The sequence below is a fragment of the Podarcis vaucheri genome (genome assembly GCF_965113315.1).
Source record: "Podarcis vaucheri genome assembly, chromosome: 11".
Lineage (NCBI taxonomy): Eukaryota > Metazoa > Chordata > Lepidosauria > Squamata > Lacertidae > Podarcis > Podarcis vaucheri.
This window is the reverse complement of record NC_138749.1, coordinates 28,736,094-28,760,061: the sequence shown is the minus strand read 5'-3', so window position 1 is coordinate 28,760,061 and position 23,968 is coordinate 28,736,094. Positions and strand designations below refer to the sequence as shown.

Genomic DNA, 23,968 nt, shown 5'->3' with positions numbered 1-23,968 from the left:
ACTGGCAGGGGGTGGAGAGCATACTTGCCTTGCCCGGGCACTGGCAACCCATGCTACACCACTTGCAGCTTGTGCAGAAAACTTCTGTGTGATTGTTCTCCAGGGCAACCTACTAGCAACATGCAACACACGTGTTGAAAATATTGTATCGGCTGCCAATTGGCTAATGGGCTAGATTCAAGGCATTCAAGATTTCTGTTTCAATCCAAGGCTGCAGCTATGGGAGAAACAAGACTCTTTTGGGGTGTCCATGCTGTGAACTCCTCCATTGTAGGCTCAGGTTGTATACACAGTGGTACCACTGGTTACGAACTTAATTCATTCTGGAGGCCCGTTCTCAACCTGAAACCGTTCTTAACCTGAGGTACCACTTTAGCAAATGAGGCGTCCTGCTGCTGCCGCACCGCGGACATGCAATTTCTGTTCTCATCCTGGGGCAAAGTTCTTAACCCGAGGTACTACTTCTGGGTTAGCGAAGTTTGTAACCCGAGGTGTTTGTAACCCGAGGTACCACTGTATTATAAAGACATCACAGTCTCTGCTGTGCCTCATTCCAAAAAGCAGCACAAAGCCTGGGTAAGCACCTGGAGCCCCTGGAATCTTGCGCCGCTTGGAGATTGGTGTGGCTGCTACAATATATTCCAGGATCAGAGATAGGCATTGAAAGTAACAAACAGTTTCTACAGACTAAACCAGCTCAAAATTAAGTCCTCCTGATTTCCAGGGGAATCAGAGATGTCCTTTCTGACCACCTGACCAGTAGCACATGAATGCCCATTTGTGTTGTTGCACACATCTCCTTCCCAAAGCGTTTGGATATTAACAAGGACTCATTTGAAATGAATAGATTTAATTTAGGAATATAGACATTTACAGTGAATAAAATACCACCCTCCTCCGAATAACACACCCACCGTCAACATTCATACTAGCAAAAGCTGGCGTGTCCTCATGAGGCGCAAAGCGGTTGTGAGATGCAGCTGTCAGGAGAGCCTCCAGCAGCTGGGCTACCATATTTATTCGCACACACCAGGTCCACAATCGCCATTGCTTTTCCCTAGGCACAAGGGCCGTGGCGAGGGGTATTGTTATGTTGGGAGGACGGTGCGGTTATTGTGCTTTTTCGGGTACGGTGCAAGTCCCTCAGCGAGGGAGGAGCAGGAGGCTAAGCCTGACGTGCGCTGCCTGCGTGGCTTGAATAATAGGAACATTGTTTGAGGGAGAGGGATAATGAAGGCGCTCCTGGCAGGCGGGAGAGGGAGAAACTGGAGAAAGGAGGCAATCTGGTCGGGCCGGAGACAACAGGAGGGGGGGAGGGAAGGGCTGTGCAAACGGCTTCGGCAGCCCTCCCCCCGCTCCGTCGCCTCCCCACACCCAGGGCTGGCGTCGGAGAGGAGGAGTCCCCGTCTGCGCCGGGGCGCAGTGTATGTGTGTGTGTCGTGAGGGGGGGGGGGAGAAGAGAGTCCTGGAGGCGGGGCAAGAGCTGAGCAGCCGGAACGCAGCTGCCGCCTCCTCCTCGTCGTCGTTGTCGTCGCCGCCGCAGCGGCTTGTAAACAGATCCGGGGCCTCCACGTGACCGCCTCAAGTACCTGTGTGAGGGGACTGTATTGACTTGCCTCTCGTATTGTCTCCGGCAGGCAAGCAGCAGCAGCAGCAGCAGCAAGAGGAGCCGCCGCCGCCGCCGCCGGGCTCATGACAACAAAGCCGAGCGGGAGAGCGCGAGGAGAGCGCGCGCCGCGGCGGCAGCAACAGCAGCAGCAGTCGCTGACGACTCTCTGGCGCCTTCTTAGCCTATCCCCCTCGTCGTCCCTTCCCCTCGCATCCCACCCGGCCCCGCCAGTAGCGCATCCTTCCCTTCACGTTCCCTCCCTCCCTGCCCGCCGCTAAAATGGCTGAGGCCGTTGGGCAGTGACTTGAGCGCCCTCCCGGTTTGGTGGTCGTGAGGAAGCAAGGGCGGCGGGCAGCGGCTGCCCCCCCGGCCACCATGAGCACCTTCGCCTTGGAGGAGACCCTGGAGGCGGACTGGGTGGCCGTGAGGCCTCACGCCTTCCACGAACGGGAGAAGCACAAGTTCGTCTTCATCGTGGCCTGGAATGAGATCGAGGGCAAGTTCGCCATCACCTGCCACAACCGGACGGCGCAGAGGCAGCGCAGCGGCTCCAGGGAGATCCGCCGCGGGGGGAGCCCCGGCCTCGAGCACCAGCGAGCCGCCGCCGCCGCCTCTTCCTCCAAGGTGCCCGGGAGCCCCACCGTCCGCAGGAGCAGCCCGGCCTGGAGCAGCGCCGAGCCTGGCCAAGCCAGGAGCTCGCCGGTTTCTCCCGCCCGGCCCGAGCCGCTGCCTAGGAGCCCCGGCAGCAGCCGAGTGGCGGAGGCGCCGCCGCCGCCGCAGAGGAGCCCGGCCCGGGCGCGGAGCAGCCCTGCCCGGAGGCCTCATCCTGCTGCGAAGGCGCCGCTCAGCCCCGCGGCCTGCGCGGCCGAGGACATCGAGGTGCTGGAGCTGGGGAAAGACGAGCCTGCGGGAGGCGCCGCTTTCCTGCTGCCGTCCCCGCTCGCCGGGCCTTCGGCGGCCGTCTCGGAGACCGAGGCGCCGTCGGGCGAGGAGTGCAGCTGGGCCGGCCTCTTCTCTTTCCAGGACCTGCGGGCCGTGCACCAGCAGCTGTGCTCGGTGAGCTCCGAGCTGGAGCCCTGCTTGCCGGTCCTTCCCGAGGAGCCGTCGGGCATGTGGACGGTCCTCTTCGGAGCTCCGGAGATGTCTGAGGAGGAGATGGACACTTTGTGCTGCCGGTTGCAGGTCTACCTGGGCCACTGCCTGGACACCTGCGGGTGGAAGATCCTCTCCCAGGTGCTCTTCACCGAAACGGACGACCCGGAGGAGTATTACGAGAGCCTGAGCGAGCTGCGGCAAAAGGGTTACGAGGAAGTGCTGCAGCGGGCCCGCAAGCGCATCCAGGAGGTGAGGAAGGTCCCCACTGCTGATAAAATAGAAACCCCTTCAGCCCGATCCTGAACATGCTTAGTTCCCCTGAGTCCCATGCAACTTACTCTCAGTATAAGCTTTCCTTGGATTTCTGCCTCCAACTCTGCTGCTGACCTGACTATATTTTCATGTAAAGTCTTTATTGGGGGAAATAAGACTTCGGAGAAGGGCAGAAAGATGCTAAAGGCTGAATCCAGTGCATTATCTATCTATCTATCTATCTATCTATCTATCTATCTATCGCCAGTCACATGTGCTTCCAAGTAAACTTCCAGAGGATCTGGCTTTCTGTATCTAAGGCCCTTTTTGTATCTTTCCAAAACTGGTGTATTCTTATACAGTACTTACTGGTATCTTGACTTTTTAAGGAGGAGCCATATGTTTTTATTTTAACTGGCTGGGTCAGTGGGGTGGGTGGGTACTGGACTTGACCGTGTTTACTCTGGTACTTGGATATGTTTGCCAGTTATTCTGCTAGCTAGACACTATTCCTAATACAAGGAAATGGATTGTAATAAAATCAGTCAGAACTAAATTGTCCTGTCAGATTTACATCTAAGATCAGCATGAGTGTGAGTCAATATCTTCTATTCACCTTGTGCATTTTTTATTTATAGTTGGTGGTGGATACATCAAACAATACTTCGTATTTTTAAATTGGGCAAAAATTACATGCATCATTTTGCAACAGATACTGAATTTTTTATATATTTCCATTTAGGATGAAATCATATTATTAGTGAACTTAATGAGGAAGATAATTAGTGAATGATGTTTCCAACATTGTCAGTTTTGAAGCAGAGGACCAACATTTTGCCCACAGTATTTCGACTCTGAGTTTGATCTTTGTTATCCTATTGTGTGAATACCTCACGAATCTATCTAGTTGTGGCTTTCATGAAGATATATATTTACAGTATTTGGAATAAGAGGTTGGGTAAGGACCAAAAATAGTCTCACTCATTTCCCAAGTAACTAATTACTCTTGTTTGCCCAACATGCTTGTCAAGTGAAACTTTGCAGCATGATGTGAAGGCCATGCTTGGCTTGAATTAAGTGTGATTCTAGAGCCATTGGCTTGGCTGCTTCAGAGTTCTGATGATTATATGCCTTTTATTGTATGGTGGCATTTGTAGGAAATGCTGGTTGTGGTTATTTTTAGAAAAGTGTGATTTGATTCATTTAATATATTTTTTTAATAATCTGCATGGATTGAAGGCTGCTAACTTTAGTGAAAATCTGTTGTATTTGTAATTTAGTGTTAATTGGTGTTCATTTTACATTTACCTAGTTGACCTGAGAATGCTGTTGCCAGGGTAATGAATAGTTACTAGTTTATGTTAAAATTCAGTGCCTTCTGTGTTTCCTCTTTCTTTTTTGGTTTTTAGGGCCATGTACAACTGTTCAGCTTCTCAAAACAGAGTAGCCACAGGTATATTCTTTTGGCATGAATATATGCAAAACTTCACTTCTGACATTTTTTTTAAAAAAGGATGGTGGAAGACACCTGGTTGCCTAAGTGCCTAAAAACTTTGATACTGAAAGCTAGGAAGGAGTAATTGTTACCACCCGTAGTAACAAACAGGCGACTTCAGTAAAATTTCAGTTCCTCTACTGTAGTTCTGTGGGACAAATGCATTATGGAGACAGAGAAAATGTGAGGCAGATACATGAATAGGTGAGATGCAAAGAACCAAAGGCAAATGTGTGGAACTTTCCAAAATAATGTGAAGTAACCTGTAGTGTAAAAAAAGGTAAAGGACCCCTGGACAGTTAAGTTCAATCAAATGTGACTATGGGGTTGCGGCGCTCATCTCGCTTTCAGGCCAAGAGAGCCGATGTTTGTCCACAGACAGCTTTCCAGGTCATGTGGTCAGCATGACTAAACCGCTTCTGGTGGAAAAGAACACCGTGATGGGAACCAGAGCGCATGGAAACTGTTTACCTTCCCGCTGCACCTGTTTATCTACTTGCACGGGTGTGCTTTCGAACTGATAGGTTGGCAGGAGCTGGGACAGAGCAGTGCGGGGATTCAAACCGCCGACCTTCTTATCGGCAAGCCCAAGAGGCTCAGTGGTTTAGTCCACAGTGCCACCCACCACAACCTGTAGTGTAGATATGATCCAACTGGGTAGGATATTGTGTTTAATTGCAAGGCAGCTCTCTTGGTGACTCAATTAATTTAATCCAGTGAATATTAATCCATATCTGGTGTCAGTATCTCTGTTAGTGTACGTATGCGGTGTAAATTGACCCATCTTTAATTAAAATGTGCTTCATATTTAAGAAAGAAGATCATTTAGGTAGCTCTCTGTCCTTTGGCTCTCAGGTTTCTACTGTCTGTTACACGCTTGATAGTGGCTTTCTTTGAAACAAGAAGCTCATATCTCATTTGGCTAAGTTATTCCATGATAATGGAACAATAGATGACAGCCATTTAATATTAATGTGTAATTCTGATGCAGTGCTTTTCCATACTTCAGGATGAGACTCTGTTCTCTTCCTGAAATATGAACCTAACCAAGCTCAGATATATTTTCTTCCATGTTACTTTTGCCACCTGCACTTTGAAAGTAGCTTTCAAAAGACTAGAGATGCAGATAGAGATACTGGATTCTGGCATTGGTGTGATTAAAAAGCTAGGAGAACTTTCAGGAAAATGTGGTCTTGGTTTCAAAAGGAAACTATAAAAGTTGACATTGTTCATAAAATGATATATTGTGAACTGCCCTGTGATCTTTTGATGAAGGGCATTGTACAAATTTAATAAATAATAATGAAGATAATATTTTATTAGCATAAAACAAATGAAGAACATTACAGAAAACAAAGATATTCAAAAATGTGTGATGTTATTAGACTTATGCTAAAACTCTTTCTAACAGACAGATTCTACTGTATGTATGACTCAACTTGTTTGAACAAAATTCTTATTGTTTTAGAGTGCTAACACTGCCAGTCTTTTGTTCAGTTGGTTAATATATCATTTAGTTTAACTCTGCAACATTTAAAACTGGTTCTGATCAGTACTGTACTAGATTTATTTGTAAAATTCTAAATCTTTCTAAATTACCGTATGCAATGCTTTTTAATGAGGCAGTGCATTAGAATCCAGGTTGGAACGCTCAAAATCATAAACAAATAAAATATGAGAACTTCACCGTAAATGTTCTTCAAGGCATGAAAATAAAAGAATGGCTATGATTTGTGCTAAAAGGAAGTATAGTAATTTTAAAAAAGGCCAATCACACAAAGGGAGTGGAATTCTGGTCTATCTTCCCACACAGGAGATTTATGTTTAAAAAGAAAACATAATTTGCTTAAATTCTTCACTATGAAGTCAAACCACTGGAAAATCACAGTTCCCTCTGTGGCTGCAGAGACTGGTAACTCATAACTGCTGCCTCCCACATAGTTTTCGCTGTGTTCACAGCACCGAAGTGACCTCTTTGGGGCACAAGCCTGGGCAGTGTGTATGGAGAGGTCTTTGGCTGCCCAGATGACAAGTCCTCCCTCTTGGCCTTGCTGATGTGGTCCAAAGGAAAGCACAGCAATATATTTGCCACCAGCTTTACTGCTGGAGTTGCTGGAAGGAGGCATACAAGGCGCCATCCAACTGTATTCTACTCCAGATTTGTGTAGGGTTTATTCCTTAGTCTTTTTTTTTCTCCCAAAAAGTGTCGCACAAGGATCAGTTACAGATTTTTCATTGGGGTTTACTCCCAAAGCCTTTGTCATGAATGTGCAAGGCAGCAGAGGTTTAGGATCAGAGTTTTCCTTCCCCTATCTTCCCAGGTTGACGAGCCCCATCTTCCCCTACTATACATGCCCAAGGGATCAAGATGGACAGCTCAGTAGCCAAGTGATTTCCTCTACCTGTGATTTTTACAGTTCAAGCCCATACATGTCTACTCAGCAGTAAGTTCCATTGTTCTCAATAGGTATAAATTTGTATACTATTGTAGATCAAGGTGATTTTTAAAAAAACCTAGTAAATGTAACTCCAGGCTTTTCATCCTTATCTATCCTTCTGCAGCTTTAATCACAATGTAATAAGTAAGTGAGGAGCAGTCATTTTATTTTATACAACAACTGTAATGCTTTATCTTTATTAAAATACTTTATTAGAGGATCAATAATTTGAATGGGCATTAATGACTGCATTTGTACTTTAGAAAAGATAAAACTTCTGCTCAATTAAGCCCAGAGTAATCTAGAATTGGTAAAGACTGTGTTGTGTGTGGGCGGTAGGCCTTAAAATGCTTTGCTTACTTCTTATCTCCATCTGAAATGTTTTAAACTGAGCTTAGGTTGTAATAGTCCAACATATCTGTCATAAATTCTCAGTTCTGTGTAAGTTAAAAGAGTAGTTTTTTTCAGAAGCAATGAAACTTCCATGTGCATCATGTGGGGTGCTACCACCATGTGATTCTCCATGCACTCATATCATGTTACTGGTGGCTTTTGGTACAGATGTGGAGTCTCTCAGTGCTATGGTGGCATTCCACATATTGAGTACTTCAAAATGTTATCCAGAACTCACTAATGGGGTTGGCATTTTTGGTGGCATCTCCGTAGTTGTCATAACGTATGTTCTAAGGCTTAGATATCTTTCAAAATTAATGAAGGTTACCTCTTACCAGTAGTTTTGACATCTATATGGAATTGCAATATTCAAAAGGAGCAAACTGCTAATTACCACATAGAGAAAAATAATAGGGGATGGTTATTCTTATTGTACTTTGCATGTGAGCTTCCCAGACACATTAGAATAGCTTCTGTTGGAAGATGTGTTAGGCTGTGGGTGCCTAGATCTGATACAAGAAGCCTGTTCTCACAAAACATCTGTGTTGGGTTTAGAACGGTATACTTCTAAGAAGATGAAGAGATTTATTAATAGCTGATATAATAATAATAATTAATAAAAACAAATAATAATAATTTATTATTTATACCCCGCCCATCTGGCTGGGTTTCTATAGTTCTTGCACTTTGTGTCCTTTTAATCTAAATAATTCTCTTGCTATAAAGTGTTACTGCTTGAACCCTTTCCTGGTATAAACATGGATTCTCTTTTAATAGTATTCCATAATTTTTCATTCCAATGATCATTGAGTTTTTCCAAGATGTCATCTGCCGCTGCTGACACATGAGCCTAGATTTAGGCTCTGGCTTGTTACAACTGCTCCCATGACATGGAGAATCATCCTTCATGTGTGTGCGTGTCAGTGGTTATGGGCCTAGTGGCAGGTCCATGCAGAGGAGCAGGGCAGCTGGATACACTTGCCTTGGGCTCAGAAGGCTAAGCTGGTCGGGGAACCCCGCCAGGGACTGGCTGCTTTTTTGTTTGAGTTTATAGCTTTATTCTAACTAGACTCCTGTCCTGGGCCTCAGACAAGTGCTGCACAGGCCTGCCTAGTGGTGGTAGTGTGGGTAGTGACTTTGGCCAGAAAATAGTATTGTAGGCTAGGGACTAATGTTGCTCACCCTTTTTTAACCTAAAATTTCTTTAGTACAGTATGTATGACCCTCCATTTCTAACAGCTACATGTCTTCTTGTAGATAAGTGACTTTATTTCTTTAAAGAAATAATGAACTGTCATTCAAACAAAACAAAATGCCCCAATATTATGTACAATTTCAGCCTTGGGCATCCTGACCCTATTAGCTGCATTTTTCCCTTTTATTGTTGACAATGTTGGCCATGTTTTTAAAAATACTAAGGTTTCTGACTGCAGCTTTTTCTTAATTGAGCATCCATAACACTAACTATGAAAGTAAACTCCTCACCGAGGAGTGGCATTTTAAAAAATACAGTAAAAGAGTAATTCTTTGAGCTAGTAATCTTTTTTTGGGATTTTCTTTTGCAAGCAGGGCTGTTGAAATCCATTTGTAAGTTTGGAATTGTAAACAGTAAGTTTTTGGATATGTGTTTTTGTGGAAAGATGTTTAAGAATGCCACCTAATATTTGTTACAAGATAAAAATTTGTGCAAAGTCAATGCCTTTTTATCCAGGATGAAATGTACTCTGAAGAGACACATGTCTATCAGTCACCCTTGCAAGTGGCTGAACAGATAGCAGCATATTAGGTTCAGTGTCACTCATGGCACCAGCATCAGCCCTATGCTTAGAATCATAGAATTGTACTGTTGGAAGGGACCATGAGGGTCATCTAATTCAACCCCATGCAACACAGGAATCTTTTGCAACGTGGAGCTTGAATACACAACCCTGAGATTAAGTATGCTACGCTCTTCCACCTGAGCTATCTCAAGAACGCCATTGGTAGGAACATCTTTGCCTGTTGCATGACTGTCGCTCATTGAGCTTGCTAAGATATAGGAGGAATAACTGGAGGAGGAATAACTGGAACATCCTGGTCACTGTTGCTGGTCATGGTGTAGATCTCGTTTGGGACCTGCATAGAACAGGGTGTAAAATTCATCCTGTAGCTGTGGGGGAGATTGTGAAGAACAAAGGGAGAGACAGGGAGAATGAGCAATAGACCTCAGCCGGCGCTCATCATTCCTGAATCTAGATACTCAGTGGCTGTACGTGGGTGGGAGCAGAGGGCGTGGTGCCACCTGTATGTTTAGACAGCACTTATGCCTCAGGCTCCCCTCTCTCATGTGGGAAGGAGAGGAATGCAGTGACTGTGTGTGTGTGTGTGTGTGTGTGTGTGTGTGTGTGTGTGTGTATCTACATATCTCTGTATCTACCGTGTATCCATCCCTTGGGGGTTGCAGTGGAATCCAGAACATGCATGCAGTTGTTCCTCTAAAGCCAAACTGCTGATGAGTATTTGGCCAGCAGTGGTGATGGCTGGGGACAGAGTGCCTGACCTTTGCCAACTGGGAGCTTAACTGTATGAGAATAAGTGCCTCTCCTCTGCTTGAAAGACACTGCTTCCTGCTGTTGATAGTAGGGAAACAGCATTAGAGCAGTACATTTCAGACAAGATTTGATATTCATATACAGTATTACCTCAGGTTACAGACGCTTCAGGTTACAGACTCCGCTAACCCAGAAACAGTACCTCAGGTTAAGAACTTTGCTTCAGGATGAGAACAGAAATCGTGCGGCGGCAGTGGGAGGCCCCATTAGCTAAAGTGGTGCTTCAGGTTAAGAACAGTTTCAGGTTAAGAACGGACCTCCAGAATGAATTAAGTTCTTAACCCGAGGTACCACTGTATGGCAAAAGGGGTAGGTAGGAGACAAGGGAGAGGATTCTGAAGTTATACTTCTGCTTAGCCTACCAGTCCTAGTTGTGAAGTGGGGTGTTGGCTGTTTGTGTTGAGAGTCCTGAGGCAGGAGTACTTCTCAGGGTTCTAGGTAGAGAGGTGTTAATAATGTCCCAGGATATTCTGAGGACAGTTTTGTGCAAAGTTCTCCTTTGCAGTTCTAAATAACGTAACACCGGGACAGAGAGTTGTACTCCATGTCATATGTCTTATTTGAATTATGGTCTTTCTGTTGGAGGTTTGGTGCTAACATTATATCCCATGCTTGGTGGTCCTATTTGGTGATTTGGTGCTAACATTATATCCCATGTTTGGTGGTCCTCAATATAGTGGGGATTTTTAATACCCCCTTCATTGGAAATCAAAGGGAGGGAAATTTATTGCATCATATCCAGCTGTGCTGTCAGAAGTGGGATAGCTCTGATCTGGAGGGTTACGGGGTATGGTTTAAGTGTGTACATTCCTTGCTTTATTTTATGATGCAAGTTTGTGATCTCACAGTTTTAGTTACCATATACAGTAGTACCTTGGTTTACAAACTTAATCTTTTCCGGAAGTCTGTTCTTAAACCAAAGCATTCTTAAACCAAGGTTTGCTTTCCCATAGCTGCAGGGGTCTCAACTTACAAATGTAACACACCCAACAGCAAGCAGAACATGTTCTGCTTCCAAGGCAAAGTTCACAAACCAAAACACCTACTTCCAGGTTTGCAGCGTTCTTAATCTAAGTTGTTCATAAACTAAGCTGTTCTTCAGCCAAGGTACCACTGTATGTCTACTTTTTGCTACTTGTGAAAAATAATTGATATTTACAAATAGTAATATAATAGAGTATTTGAGAGCATAGTATAACCTACATTCTGCCTACCTCAGCAAGGTAGTCAAAGCAAGTGGTGAATATGTTAACAGTGGGTCATAAGTAGGGTTGGAAGTATAAAATCCAGGTTCAAATAGTGTGGCCTCAGACATGTCTCTATTCCTCTGCCTTGATTTTTGTGAGGGTAGAAAGCCACTCTTAAGTTCCATGGAGGGATGGATGATGGATGGGATAAAAAGTAATGAATAATGTCTCAGGAGTGTTGCTGCCATGTGGGTCAGACAGATGTCATATTAAACAAAATGTGCTCTGGTCTGACAAATTTGCCTTGCATATTTTAGAGAAGTTCTTTATGCCTCATCTTTCGTTTTAAAACTTGGTACTACAGCATATAATAGCCTAAGGCCATAAATTGCTGGTGTAACAATTTACTTTATTCAGTGGGTACAACTGTGGAGGGTTTGTGTACACAGCACACTTTTGCCTAATTCCCACTCCCTTGTCCCAATTTCCCTCTACCTTTACACCACATTGCAAGCTGTTTATAAACTCTACTTAATTTCACAAGTAGTATGTCATAAGATGCTGGGTACTTCTGCTTCGGGGAGGAGCCAAAAGACAAAAGCCCTGCTGTGTGAGCCGAGCTAGCCAGGCAGTTCTGTCAGTTGCAGCCTTAGTTTAATTGAGATTTCTTTGAAGAATATAAAAGAAATATTGTGCAAATAATAAATGCAAGTATCTTCTTGCATCTTTTATCTTGGAATATATATTCTAATTCCATCCGATGCTTATCTTGGCATCATTTAGCTTAATGACTGTCCAGAAAAGATTTCCACTGTAAGCATTTATGAAAGTTCTTTAAGTTCTGTATATTGATTACATATTGTAAAACCATTAAAAAGCAGCCAGGGGCATGGACATTGTTTTCCCCTTATACCTACACTTTCCACTTTACTTTTAAATAAGTAACATCAAGGCATAGCCTTACAGAGTTTTTATACTTCAATTGGTAGATAAAACAGCATGAGAAGTTGTATTCCAGTTTTGTCTTGATATGAACTATGCATTTCTTAGTATGGGCAGTTAAACTCTCTGATCAGCTGTTTCCTGTTCAGGGTTTTAGAATATGGTTTGCACTATTCTTTGTTGTTTGAGTCACTTGATTCAAAGATAAGAACAAGGATATGGAGGAACAAAGATAAAGAGCTCTTGTCCTTTGACTGAGCAGGATTTTGGGCATACTTTGCATTCAAGGACCTAACACTTCTGGTACCATGAGATGGGGGTAAGCGGTACAGTATATACTTGCTTACATAGTGTTGGAGAATATCTGCTGTAGTACATCTCCTGATTGAGAGGCCTGGATGCAGAGTCTACTGAGCTGGGTAGACCTGACCTCTGAAAAACTGGGGTTGCATACATTTAAAGCCTTCTGCCCCCACAAAAAAGAAATCCTGGTAGCTGTAATATACCACTAACAGTTCACAGAACTACAGTTCCTGGGATTCTTGGGAAGTTGGGAAATGTGCTTTCAATGTGCTTTCAATTTTCTTCCTGATTCTAATCTAAAAGTATGACCCACCTCTTCATGAGCACAGCTGCAGGCACACAAAAAGGTCAGCATGGGACTCAGTGGAGCCCAGTTCCCTACTTCTTCCCCTCCCCCACATTGCAATCTGCCAAGCCATTACTGGGAATGGGAGGCTTCTGTCCGCCTCCCACAGCTCCTTGCCTGGTACAAATTACTCATGTTTAGTGTACTTCGTGTGGCAAATCTGTCCGCACCCACAAGGTGATGGGAGTGCGAACAGCGCACTCTGTTAAGATTTGTGGCAGTCCCTCTGTGCATGGGCAGCTGTACCTTCTTGGGAGTAGATCGTGCTATGTATTTTTATATTTTACTACTTGTTTAACAGTGAGATATTTCAATGTCTTAAATATTTACAGACAAACTATACATCTTCAAGCTCTGGACAGTTTAGAAAAACAAATTGGCTTTCTTAGTTTCTACTTATCAAACTAGGTTAACTACTTTAGGAAGATTTCATCATAAAATTGTAGAGAACATAGAAATGATGCAGAACAGATATTATATACACTACTTCCACATAAAATTAGTTTGTAGAGGTTTCTAAAGCAGGATGGATTATTATTATTATTACAGAAAGAACAAAAAACTTAGTGCAATGTAGAAATGTTATAAAAGGTAAAGGGACCCCTGACCATTAGGTCCAGTCGTGGCCGACTCTGGGGTTGTGGCGTTCATCTTGCTTTATTGGTACAGCTTCTGGGTCATGTGGCCAGCATGACTAAGCCGCTTCTGGCGAACCAGAGCAGCGCACGGAAACGCCGTTTACCTTCCTGCCAGAGCAGTACCTATTTATCTACTTGCACTTCATGCTTTTGAACTGCTAAGTTGACAGGAGCAGGGCAGGGACTGAGCAACCCATGTCCCTAATGGTATGTCTTTTGCTAAATGACAAAAAAATATCTTAAAGATAGAATTGTAAGTAATATACGGTTATAACAGTCCAACCGAAGGAAGCCAGTGTAATTTACACTGGGGTAAATTATACTGGTGTAACTTACCCCTATTTCAAAAGCCATTTAGGAGTGAAGCTACTGCTGGCTGAGCCAGCCCAAGCCTGGCAGAGGGGAACAAAGACTTTAAAGTAGAATATAACTTACTCTACCCTTTTTGCCATTGTAACTTCCACTGGGTTGCTAGGTCACAACTGAGTGGAAAGCGTTTGGAATAGGAGTAAGTTTCCCCTTGTGCCACTAGACCCCTTTTAGGGGGCTTATGCCAGCTTATTTTTTGACTTGGACAGGATGAGGGACTTCAGGCGCTGGAGCCCAGCCAGAGATTTGCTTGTTTCAGACTCCTCTCATTCTGTCAGACCATGATTTTGAATGCCTCCCTAACACTGTGTACTTCCTACATGCTTGACATATAATTGGAGATCAAATATTTTAGGTTGCAATCCTAACCACACTTACCTAGCCTCATTGAATTCAGTCTGGCTTGCTTTTAAGTTGGATTGCCCTGTTAACCCTTTTTTAGTTTTATAACTTTATGCAAAAGAGAGAGAGTAGGATTAAGCGATACTGGTGCTATTCACCGAGATATCAGAATACAAAACTTGAAAATGTTAGCCATTATATCTGGTTGCATTTTGATAGCAGGAAAATGTGTTTATGCTTTGATGTATTATTATTTCTCTTTACTTAGCTCCTAGAGAAACACAAGAATACAGAAAGCATGGTAGAGCTGCTTGAACTATATCAAATGGAAGATGAAGCATATAGCATTCTTGCTGAAGCAACTACAGAACTTTATCAGTACTTACTGCAGCCATTCCGAGATATGAGGGAGCTTGCAATGCTCAGAAGACAGCAGATAAAGGTACACATTGACATAAATCTTATAATTTAAATTTATTTATTTTGAAAAATAACAAGGAAGATAAAATGAATATAAATCTTTAAAGGTGTTACATGTGTTTATGCATAATCTGTTTTTGTCTTTTAGAAATTTTGGTCATTTTCAAATCACCTTGTGATGGTTCTGTTTGAAATTCTTGAAAGTTTGAGTTCCGTATTTACTTGTATGTTCTGCCTGTCTTATCTATGTGGTCGATAATTAGGGCATGGATTTGGAGAGTTTGGAATTTTTTAATTTGGAATTCCGTATTTTTATTGCTTTTATTGATTGATCTAAATTCTGTGCTGCTTTCCTGTTAAAATATCCAGAGTAGCTTAGAATAAAAATGGGCCCAGTTAAAACAAGAAAAACAGTATAGGTGGCAGCAGCCATATGCAGCAGAACAGAGATCTAGTAAAAGTCAGGTGAACATCTAAAAATGGCAGAACCACAGGCCAGTGACTAGAAGTCTTGAAGAATAAAAAGCTACTGACCTGCTGTGTAAAGAAATAGTTGTGTTTGGGTGCCAAATCAGAATGGGTCCAGATAGTTAATGGTGCTCATAAAAGCTAAAATTGATCCTCTACCACAGAGCTTTCCAAATTTTTCATGTTGGTGACACACTTTTTAGACATGCATCATTTTGTGACACATTAATTCAGTTTTACTAGCAAAGCAAAGGTTATACTAACCCCTTTCCAGTCCCGGGAGGAGTGCGGGAAGCGTTTGCGTGACACACCTACACACTGCAGCCAACACACTAATGTGTTGCAACACAGTTTGGAAAGCTCTGCTCTACCCCCTGTAGAATCCCGAAATATCCCCCAAACTTGTGACTGGCTGGTAGTTGTTCATATTTATAGTTACAATAGTCTGCATCGAAGAAGGGCTTCTGATGTTGTTAGAGTTGATATAATGACTGCCTCCTACAAGGTGGCAGGGACCACTCTTCTTATAATGAAGCATTAACCACCTGAGGTGTTCCTGAAGTGCTTTGTCCTAATGTCATTCTGAGTGTACCCCTGAGTGCCTTGACACAAGAAGCTTCATGCTGTAGGTGACTGTTTAGAGCAAAGACTTATGCAAGGCAGGACAAGGGACTGAGCAGTGAAGTACCCCCCCCCTTTCTCATTTGAGTTATGTTTACCCTCATTGCCTCAGATATGAGAACTCTTGATATATGCAAATGTTTCTCTCTGCACCTGACCGCTTTTGCATACAGCCACTACAGGCAAACGCCTCTAAGGACATAAGAACAGGATCAGGCCATTGGCCCATCTCATACAACATCCTGTTTTCACAGTGGTCAACTAGATGCCTATGGAAAGCCCACAAGCAGGGTCTGAGTGTCGATTCCACTTCAGCAGAGCCTGTTCTTTGTTCTTCAATATGCTTGGTTATTTTACCTTACAAAAAGTTTGCCTGGGGCAGATGAAACACACCTCTAGCTCTACTTTTCAGCTATGGGCTTTGAGTCTTTAGCACAAGGATAGCCAATATAGTGCTATCCATATGTTGGACTGCAACTCCCATCATTCCTAATTGCTGGTCACGCTTACTGTGGCTAATGGGGGTAATAGTCCAACAACATCTGGAGAGCTAATCACCCAGTGGCGTAGCGTGGGTTGTCAGCACCCGGGGCAAGGCAAGTAATTTGCGCCCCCTAACCCATGGATTTATGCCCCCTAACCCGTGGATTTGCGCCCCCTAACCCTAACCCCCAGATGTTGCGCCCGGTGCGGCTGGCCCCCCCTGCACCCCCCACGCTACGCCACTGTAATCACCTACATCAGAGGTTTTCAACCTTTTTGAGTCTACGGCTCCCTTGACCAACTACATTCTTTCTGCGGCACCCCTGTGGGACTCAGGAACCCAGTTATGTTACCCCTTGCTTGCAGAGATGGTAGCCTCTCACCCTTTTTTGAACGCTCTCCCATTTGGAGTGTTTCCTCAGCCTCCTCTCCTCTCCCCTCTCCTTGGGCATACTCTGAGCAGCCACAGCTGCCACCCCTGGTCTTTGAGCCTCCCCCCTCCGCCCCAAAGAGAGGTGCCGCCTCACACTGCCCCACAGGGGCTTGGGAAGCACCCCCTGGCCAGCCCCAGAGGCACTATTTGCCTAGGGAGCTTGTAGCCAGGGCTGCTGCAATAAACAGTCGTGCAAGCCTTTGGGAGGCAGAGACGCAGGAGGGCATCAGAAGAGGGAGAGGAGGAAAGAGGGCAGAGGCTGGTGCTGCCCATGGCACCCCTGACTATCATTCAGGGCACCCCAGGGTGCCATGGCACACTGGTTGAAAACCACTGGCCCACATGTTTCAAAGTATTTCCCCGCAGTTGCCTCTTTCTTTGAACAAAGGCTGAAATCATGTAGGAGACACCAGAGTCCATTTTAGAAGTTGGATTTAAATTTTAATAGCCATGCAAGCACATTTCATATACAAAATTCAGAAACAACACTAATACCCTTTAAAAGACAGTTCCGTGGGTGTACTTTGTGAACCAGCCAATCAAATTTTCCATAGCGCGAATTCACCTACCAGTGTAATAAAACCTTTGTTAAAGCAAAGATAAGTTGATGTTTCATTTTGCTCTTGTCCTTTGTACAAGGAATAGTTAAAAATTTAGACACTCTTAACATTTTTATAGTGTTCTAAGGATAGGGAACACAGGGTATAATTGTGTTTAATGAGTAAGAATGCTTTCCTAATACGCCTTTTTATAAATCTCTTCAAACCAAATCAGTTAGATCATTTAAGGGGTAGAGATTGGGAGATATGCCAAAATATGCTTTTAATATATGAATGGCATGTTATCCGTAGTAACATGCTAATCATTTTCATTTGTGAGGAAAAACAGCGCAAGTTAAGCATGCTTTCCCTACAGAAAAGTGATATATTACAATTGCAGACCCCTGCAAAAGCTTTTCATTAGAAGTAGGGTAGGATTTGTGCGCAACTGCTCATGTGATACTTGATTTGCAGAGTGCCTCTCAGTACAAATTATGTCTTGGAAATTTCTCCTTCCAGACAGTAGCATTCTGTGGGAGCTTTGATTGCTTGTGAATTCTCAGCAAGAAGCTGTATTGTTCACCTTTCCAAACCTTTATCTCAAGGATGGCTCTCATCCTATTACCTGATTCCTCCCATTGGTAGAAAACAGATGTCAGAGTAAATGACTGTGCTGTGACTGAGCTTGTCACTTCAAAAAGTCCCTTTCTCATGCTTCGATCCAATGCAAATTTATGAAGATTTACCCATGCTGTAATGCTTACTCAGATTAGTAGCTAAGAGCAAATAATTTAGGAAACATTTGCTTGTGAGATTTATCTCCCTAAGATTTATCTCTCTCTAAACAGTTCCGGAAAGCACATGATCATTCATCTGTCCTTCCCAGTTAAGTGATTTCATCCATATCATAATTGTTAAACAGTTTAACTTTTTGAAGTTTTCTGTGTAGCCTTTAAGCTTTGGTGGTGGATATAATGGACTGATCTATTTTCAGATATCCATAGAGAATGATTACCTGGGACCTAGAAGAATTGAGAGTCTACAAAAAGAAGATGCAGACTGGCAGCGGAAGGCCCACATGGCTGTGCTTTCTATTCAAGACCTCACTGTTAAATATTTTGAAATAACAGCAAAAGCACAGAAAGGTAATGGAGTTTTACTACTTCATGTTTTCCAATAAAGGCCTTTTAAGAACTAGGAAGTCTTATTTACATGATCCAAGGTCTTATAGCTGCACCTTCTTACTTTGTCTCAAAGCACTGTCATTGCTTTTTTTATGAATTGCTAGTAGAGATGGACAAATAAGACTTCCTCTGGTTTCTGTCACTTCACATGTATTCATCTATAGATTAAATCTGCCCTTCCATGTGGATTATAAAAATCAGTACAGGTTTAGCACGTTCTTTTCATTAAGTACTTACAATATGAAGTCTAACATTACATTACATTATTTATTTATTTATTTATTTATTTATTTAAAAAAACCCACATACTAGCCATCTGGGATGGCCAGAAAAAATGCATTAAAATGGGTCCAGTGTTGCCCATGCTAGCAATGGAACATGATTTTGTTTAAGGAAAGAAGGAGAGAGAATGAGAGAGATGGTATTGTACCCAGGGAGGCAGCCATATTTTTCCTTGCATTGTAACAGAGAATCTCCCAGGAACATTGTATGGAAAAAGATGGCGGGCTGCCTCCTTGGAGACACTCACATGCTGCTTTTGTACAAAGTCCATTGTACAATATGGACAATGTGGATTGATGCAATGGTTCTTGGCTCTTGAAGCTTAATCATTTTGGAAAAGTGAGAATCTTAGAGTTTCCTTCCTTCCTTCCTCAAAGTCTTCAAAAACATTTACATGATAGTTCATAGCAGTAGGTAAAGGGGCTGGCATAGGCTTTAATTGAGTCATTTCCTTCCACCTCACCTTTCTCCCCTTCCTCCTAGGATAGTATTTCTATGCATTATAGTGTACTGGCCACTTCTCAGATTGGAAGGCCCTGATATTCATTTATGCATCCTTCTGTCCGATTCTTTCTTGTGTTCATAGCCTCCCAATTACTCAACTCTTTCTCAGTCTTGAGGTATTGAGATTTCACACTAAATTTGGAGAGATCCCTTAGATTTTTAAAAAATATGCTTGGTTTGTGATTCGATTTGTAAACTGAGTACAGTGGTGCCCCGCAAGACGAATGCCTCGCAATACAAAAAACTCGCTAGACGAAAGTTTTTTTTTTTTTTTATAAAATTTTTATTAGTTTTACAAAAGTTTTTATAACAAACAAACATAAAAGAAAAACAAACAAACAAACAAATATAATTTGTTAGACGAAAGTTTTTTCCGTTCGCGATTTGCCTCGCAAGACGAATTTCCCCTATGGGCTTGCTTCGCAAGACGAAAACGTCTCGCGACTTTTTTTCTTTGACTAAAAACAAAGACATGTTTTGTTTATAAAGTTAATTTATTTTCCCTTAAATTTTTGAACTGCTCTTTACAGTATGTGTGACTTTAAAGAGCAGTTAATAAACTGTTGTTGTACCAAATTTGGCTTTGTTTGGACTTTTTTTGACCATAGGAACGCATTAATTGATTTTCAATGCATTCCTATGGGATTTCGTGCTTCGCAAGACGAAAAATTCGCTAGACGACAAAAATTGCGGAACGAATTAATTTCGTCTTGCGGGGCACCACTGTACTTGCATGTTCGAACTGAACATTATATTGATGTTGAAAGATCTTTTTTTTTTTTTTTTAATCATATTTATTAAAATTTCCAATAATAACAGAATAGGAAAATAAGAAAGATAAAGGAAAGAAAGAAAAAGAGAAACTAACTTAGACCCTTCTTTTCATAACCTTCTTTCTGGGACTTCCTCCTTCCCCTCCCGATTGTATTCCCCTTTATCCAAGTTGGTTCCACAAGTTCTCATCCCCAATTAAACCTAATATATTATACTCATAAACCAATTTAAATTTACACCATCTTAGCATCACTCCTCGTCTTATAATAGAACAAAATTTTCCCCAAGATCCGCTCTCATTTCTTCCACGAGTTCCCCCTTTCTAAAAAAAAAAAGGAAAAAACAGAAACGTAAAGTATCAAAGTTATAAAGAATATAAGATAGAAAGTATAGAGGAATTCAAAAAGTTGGTTACAAAGCCTTTGGATTCTAAGGTTCCCCCTCCCTTCCCCGGTTTTGATTCCCCATGTCCATTTGTCTGTATGTTGTCGGCCTGGAGATCTTAAGTCCACAGCCAAATTTATCTCAGTCCATCATGCTGTTTTCTTCGGATTTGATTGTCTTAATGATGTTTAACGTCGAAAATCCAATCTAATAGAGGCCTTTAATTTTCTTTAATCTTTTGTTGCTCCTCCCATTATTCTTTCCGTGTCGTATTCAGTCATCTACTCTTTTATTTCTTGGTTTCTCAGGTTTCTGTCTTGTTCAGCTGTCAAAACATTCTTGTTCCAAAATTTAACGTCTCTACAGAGGTTTGTTATTCAGGGACACAGACTTACGTCCAGTTCCTTTCTTGCTTCAATGGAAGATTCTATTGTGTTATAGTCACCTCTGTAGACAAAATAATATTTCAGTTCTGCAGCTTTCCCAGGAGATAAGACCTTTACACATCCCAGAGTAGTTTTCCACATACGACACTTGTAATGTCCCGAATCCCCTCTAGAGGGATTACAATAACTTTGTATCCTCTAATCCAAAAGTCAATTTGTTGTTTCTTTTTCCCGACAGTTTATATCCATATTTATATCAAATTGTAACAAAATTAACCAGCAAAGAACTTGTAGCAAAGTCCTCTTTATAATTTCCAGTTTTGACAGCTCCTTTGACAGCTGTCAAAATCTCCATCTCTCTTCGCCAGGCTGTCCGAATCGCCCCGGTTCCCAGGGGGGGGGTTGCTTTTTCCTCACCCTCGACTCCTCTCCTCCAGCACAGTTCTTATAATTCACATCGTGGAGTTGGTAATTTTTATCATCAATAAGCTTCTGAATAGATCTTGGTTTCTCAGTCCTTGTTTTAGCATGTTTACAATCAGGGAGGGGACTGACTTCCTTTTTTGGATCCCCTCCCGCTCGTGCCAAATCCGGAAAAATTTTTCTTTTTTCCTCCTTTTAAACCCGGTTGCCCAATTACTCACGGGTTGTTGATCAATTGTCCGAATTTCCTTTGGAAGAAGCCAGCGCTCTCCGCCGAATGGCATGCGGCTGCGCCCGGCAGGGGAAGCGGAGGACTCAAAGCACCACGCTACTCCCCGGCGCCCGATCCGTAGCCTTTAAAAAGGCTCTTTCACAAGCCGGGAGAGCGATAACGGTGCCAGCCGAGTCACCATGTCCACGGGATCCGTTCCCGTGGTTTCTAAGGGTCCCCGCGTCGCCGGCGCGGTAGGACCCAGCCCCTGCCGAGCAGACTCCCTCCGGAGCTCGGAGGGAGTCCGCCATTCGGCGATGGCGCCAACCCGGAAGTCTCTTGATGTTGAAAGATCTTGACATTACTGCTGCTATAGGCTGCTAACAAAGTGAAAAGGGATTTTGTAAACTTCTAACATATACGTTAGTCTGTTCCTGTTAATTAATGTTCCTGTGAATTAATTAATTAATTAATTGTTCTTGCGAATTAATTAATTTGTAGAATGGTGCAGTATAAGAAACAGTGTAATAGTTCATTCACAAGTAAACCCCTTGTGAAATGTATCCCTGTTCTCAGGATCTGTCACTAAACAGCAAAACAGGTTATCTGAAAATACTTATTCAAAATTTGCTGGATATGTAAAACATTGTGACGTTTTAGTTCTCCATCTTGATTCAAAATGGCATCCAAATGGTGGCCAAGTTTTCTGCCCTCAGGAACCCTCGTGCTGTGTTTGGCGATGTTATGTTGAGATGCGTCTGAAGCTATACTAAAAAAGTTCAATCAAATTCATGTTTTGGTTCACCATCTTGATTCAGAATGGCGTCTGGCATCCAAACATTGACAAAGAGTGCCACCCTCACCTCGGAAACTCTTGTGCCAAGGTGTCCGAATGTATAGAGAACAAATGGACAGACATACAAACCATTTTCCAAAATATATAGTAGCTTTTGGATATACCATGCCTTTTCTTTAGGGGGCAGTAAATTAATTTATGTCCATACCTGCCCAACCTTAGTCCCCGTAAAAGTTCTCTGTCTGATCCTGTGTAGGATTATGCCCTTGGCTAAGCAATAAAGATTTTGTTTTATTTCTGTACACAAACATATGCTTAAGTCCAAGTTTTGTAATGAAATATGAAGCATTTCCATATATGACAAACCTGCTGTTTTTTAAAAAATCATTTTTTACAGCTGTATATGATCGAATGCGAGCAGACCAGAAAAAGTTTGGTAAGGCAGCTTGGGCAGCAGCAGTGGAACGAATGGAAAAGCTTCAGTATGCAGTGTCTAAGGAGACTTTGCAGCTTATGAGAGCAAAAGAAATCTGTTTGGAACAGAAGAAACATGCGTTAAAAGAAGAGGTAATTTTTTAGAGTAATTAGATTTTAAAAAGACAAAAATAAATTGGCTTGTTAGCTCAAACTGATTTGAAAACAATATAAAATCCACTACTACATTGATTTATTGGAGGGACTGGATTTTTTTTTTTAATGTAAATGTATTTATCTTTCAAGAATGCAGGAGCTAATTGTGATTTACTTTCTATGAAAATTTGAATGGCAAGATAGTATGAATATTTCCCCCCACTTGGAAGTTATCCTTGTATAGAAAAAAGTCACTTCAAAATATGGAGTGCCCCATTTGTGATTAGATTATTGTGACACTCACCACATTTTCTTTCTTCCTTTTCTTCCCACTGTCTCCATGTTGTCAAAATGCAGCTTATAAGCTCTTGAGTCAGGAGCAATCTTTGATTATAAAACTCTGTGAAGTGGCCATACACATTGATGGCATCATTTAAAACTGTAGTCTCCATTTGCAGCCAGTATAGAAAAATATTGAGCATTTTCTGTTTTTCCCCAGAGCTCCATTTTAAAAGGAATAACATGAACTGATTTGTACAACTGACTCACTGCAAAATCTGACTTATGTCTCTCTCTCACTTAATTGATTCTGATTCTCTTGAACATTTTGAGGGACATTTATCAAAGAAAGTGCTTATTCATGTTGAAATGTATTACCAGACATGCATTACTGCAGAAACTACCCCTGCAAGTAAATAAACGTAAAGGTAAAGGTACCCCTGCCCGAGCGGGCCAGTCTTGACAGACTCTGGGGTTTGTGCGCCCATCTCACATCTATTGGCCGGGGGCCAGCGCTGTCCGGGGACACTTCCGGGTCACGTGGCCAGCGTGACAACGCTGCTCTGGCGAGCCAGAGCCGCACACGGAACGCTGTTTACCTTCCCGCTGGTAAGCGGTACCTATTTATCTACTTGCCCCCGGGGGTGCTTTCGAACTGCTAGGTGGGCAGGCGCTGGGACCGAGCAGCGGGAGCGCACCCCGCCGCGGGGATTCGAACCGCCGACCTTTCGATCGGCAAGCCCTAGGCGTTGAGGCTTTAGCCCACAGCGCCACCCGCGTCCCGCAAGTAAATACTACTTCAGTAATTCATTGGAAGTTTGAAGCACACAAGTTGTTTCAACGTGCTTGTTGTGAATTAGTGCATTAGTTATTTTAAATAAATGTGCATGCTATTATATACATAGATTCTCTGGGTGACAAGCTACAGGCCTTCAGTATAACCATGGATTAAGGCTGCTGTTAATAGACAGGTCAGATGATAGAAATGTAAAAACTGCTGTTTCAGCTCTCCCCAGTTCTTTTCCCTGTCTACTTTCCTTCTTACTTTTCCAATCCTTGTTGCCTTTCCACCAATGATTTTAACTGAGGAGAGATTGATGAGGCAGCAAATGTAGGTGGGGAAAAGAGAAGATTTTCTTGCTGTCCTGTTTGATCAGCAAAGTCAACAAACACCACCTTAGCTTCAGGATTTGATTGTGGTACCCTCCGTC

At 42.7% G+C, this 23,968-nt stretch overlaps 1 protein-coding gene across 4 annotated transcripts in view; it reads left to right on the top strand.

The window, feature by feature from the left end:
• The first annotated feature begins 888 nt into the window (after window positions 1-888).
• Window positions 889-23,968, top strand: part of JMY (junction mediating and regulatory protein, p53 cofactor) — a 46,921-nt gene continuing 23,841 nt past the window's right edge. For 3 of the 4 annotated variants that reach the window (XR_014212104.1, XM_082191888.1, XM_082191887.1), the window contains exons 1-4: window positions 889-2,953; window positions 14,269-14,442; window positions 17,959-18,109; window positions 22,306-22,475. Coding sequence is in view for 3 of the 4 variants with exons in the window: in XM_082191888.1 (XP_082048014.1) it covers window positions 1,985-2,953; window positions 14,269-14,442; window positions 17,959-18,109; window positions 22,306-22,475 (1,464 nt within the window). In the remaining variant the exon portion in view is untranslated. The remainder of the gene's footprint in view (window positions 2,954-14,268; window positions 14,443-17,958; window positions 18,110-22,305; window positions 22,476-23,968) is intronic. The other variant, XM_082191886.1, reaches the window with a different exon arrangement.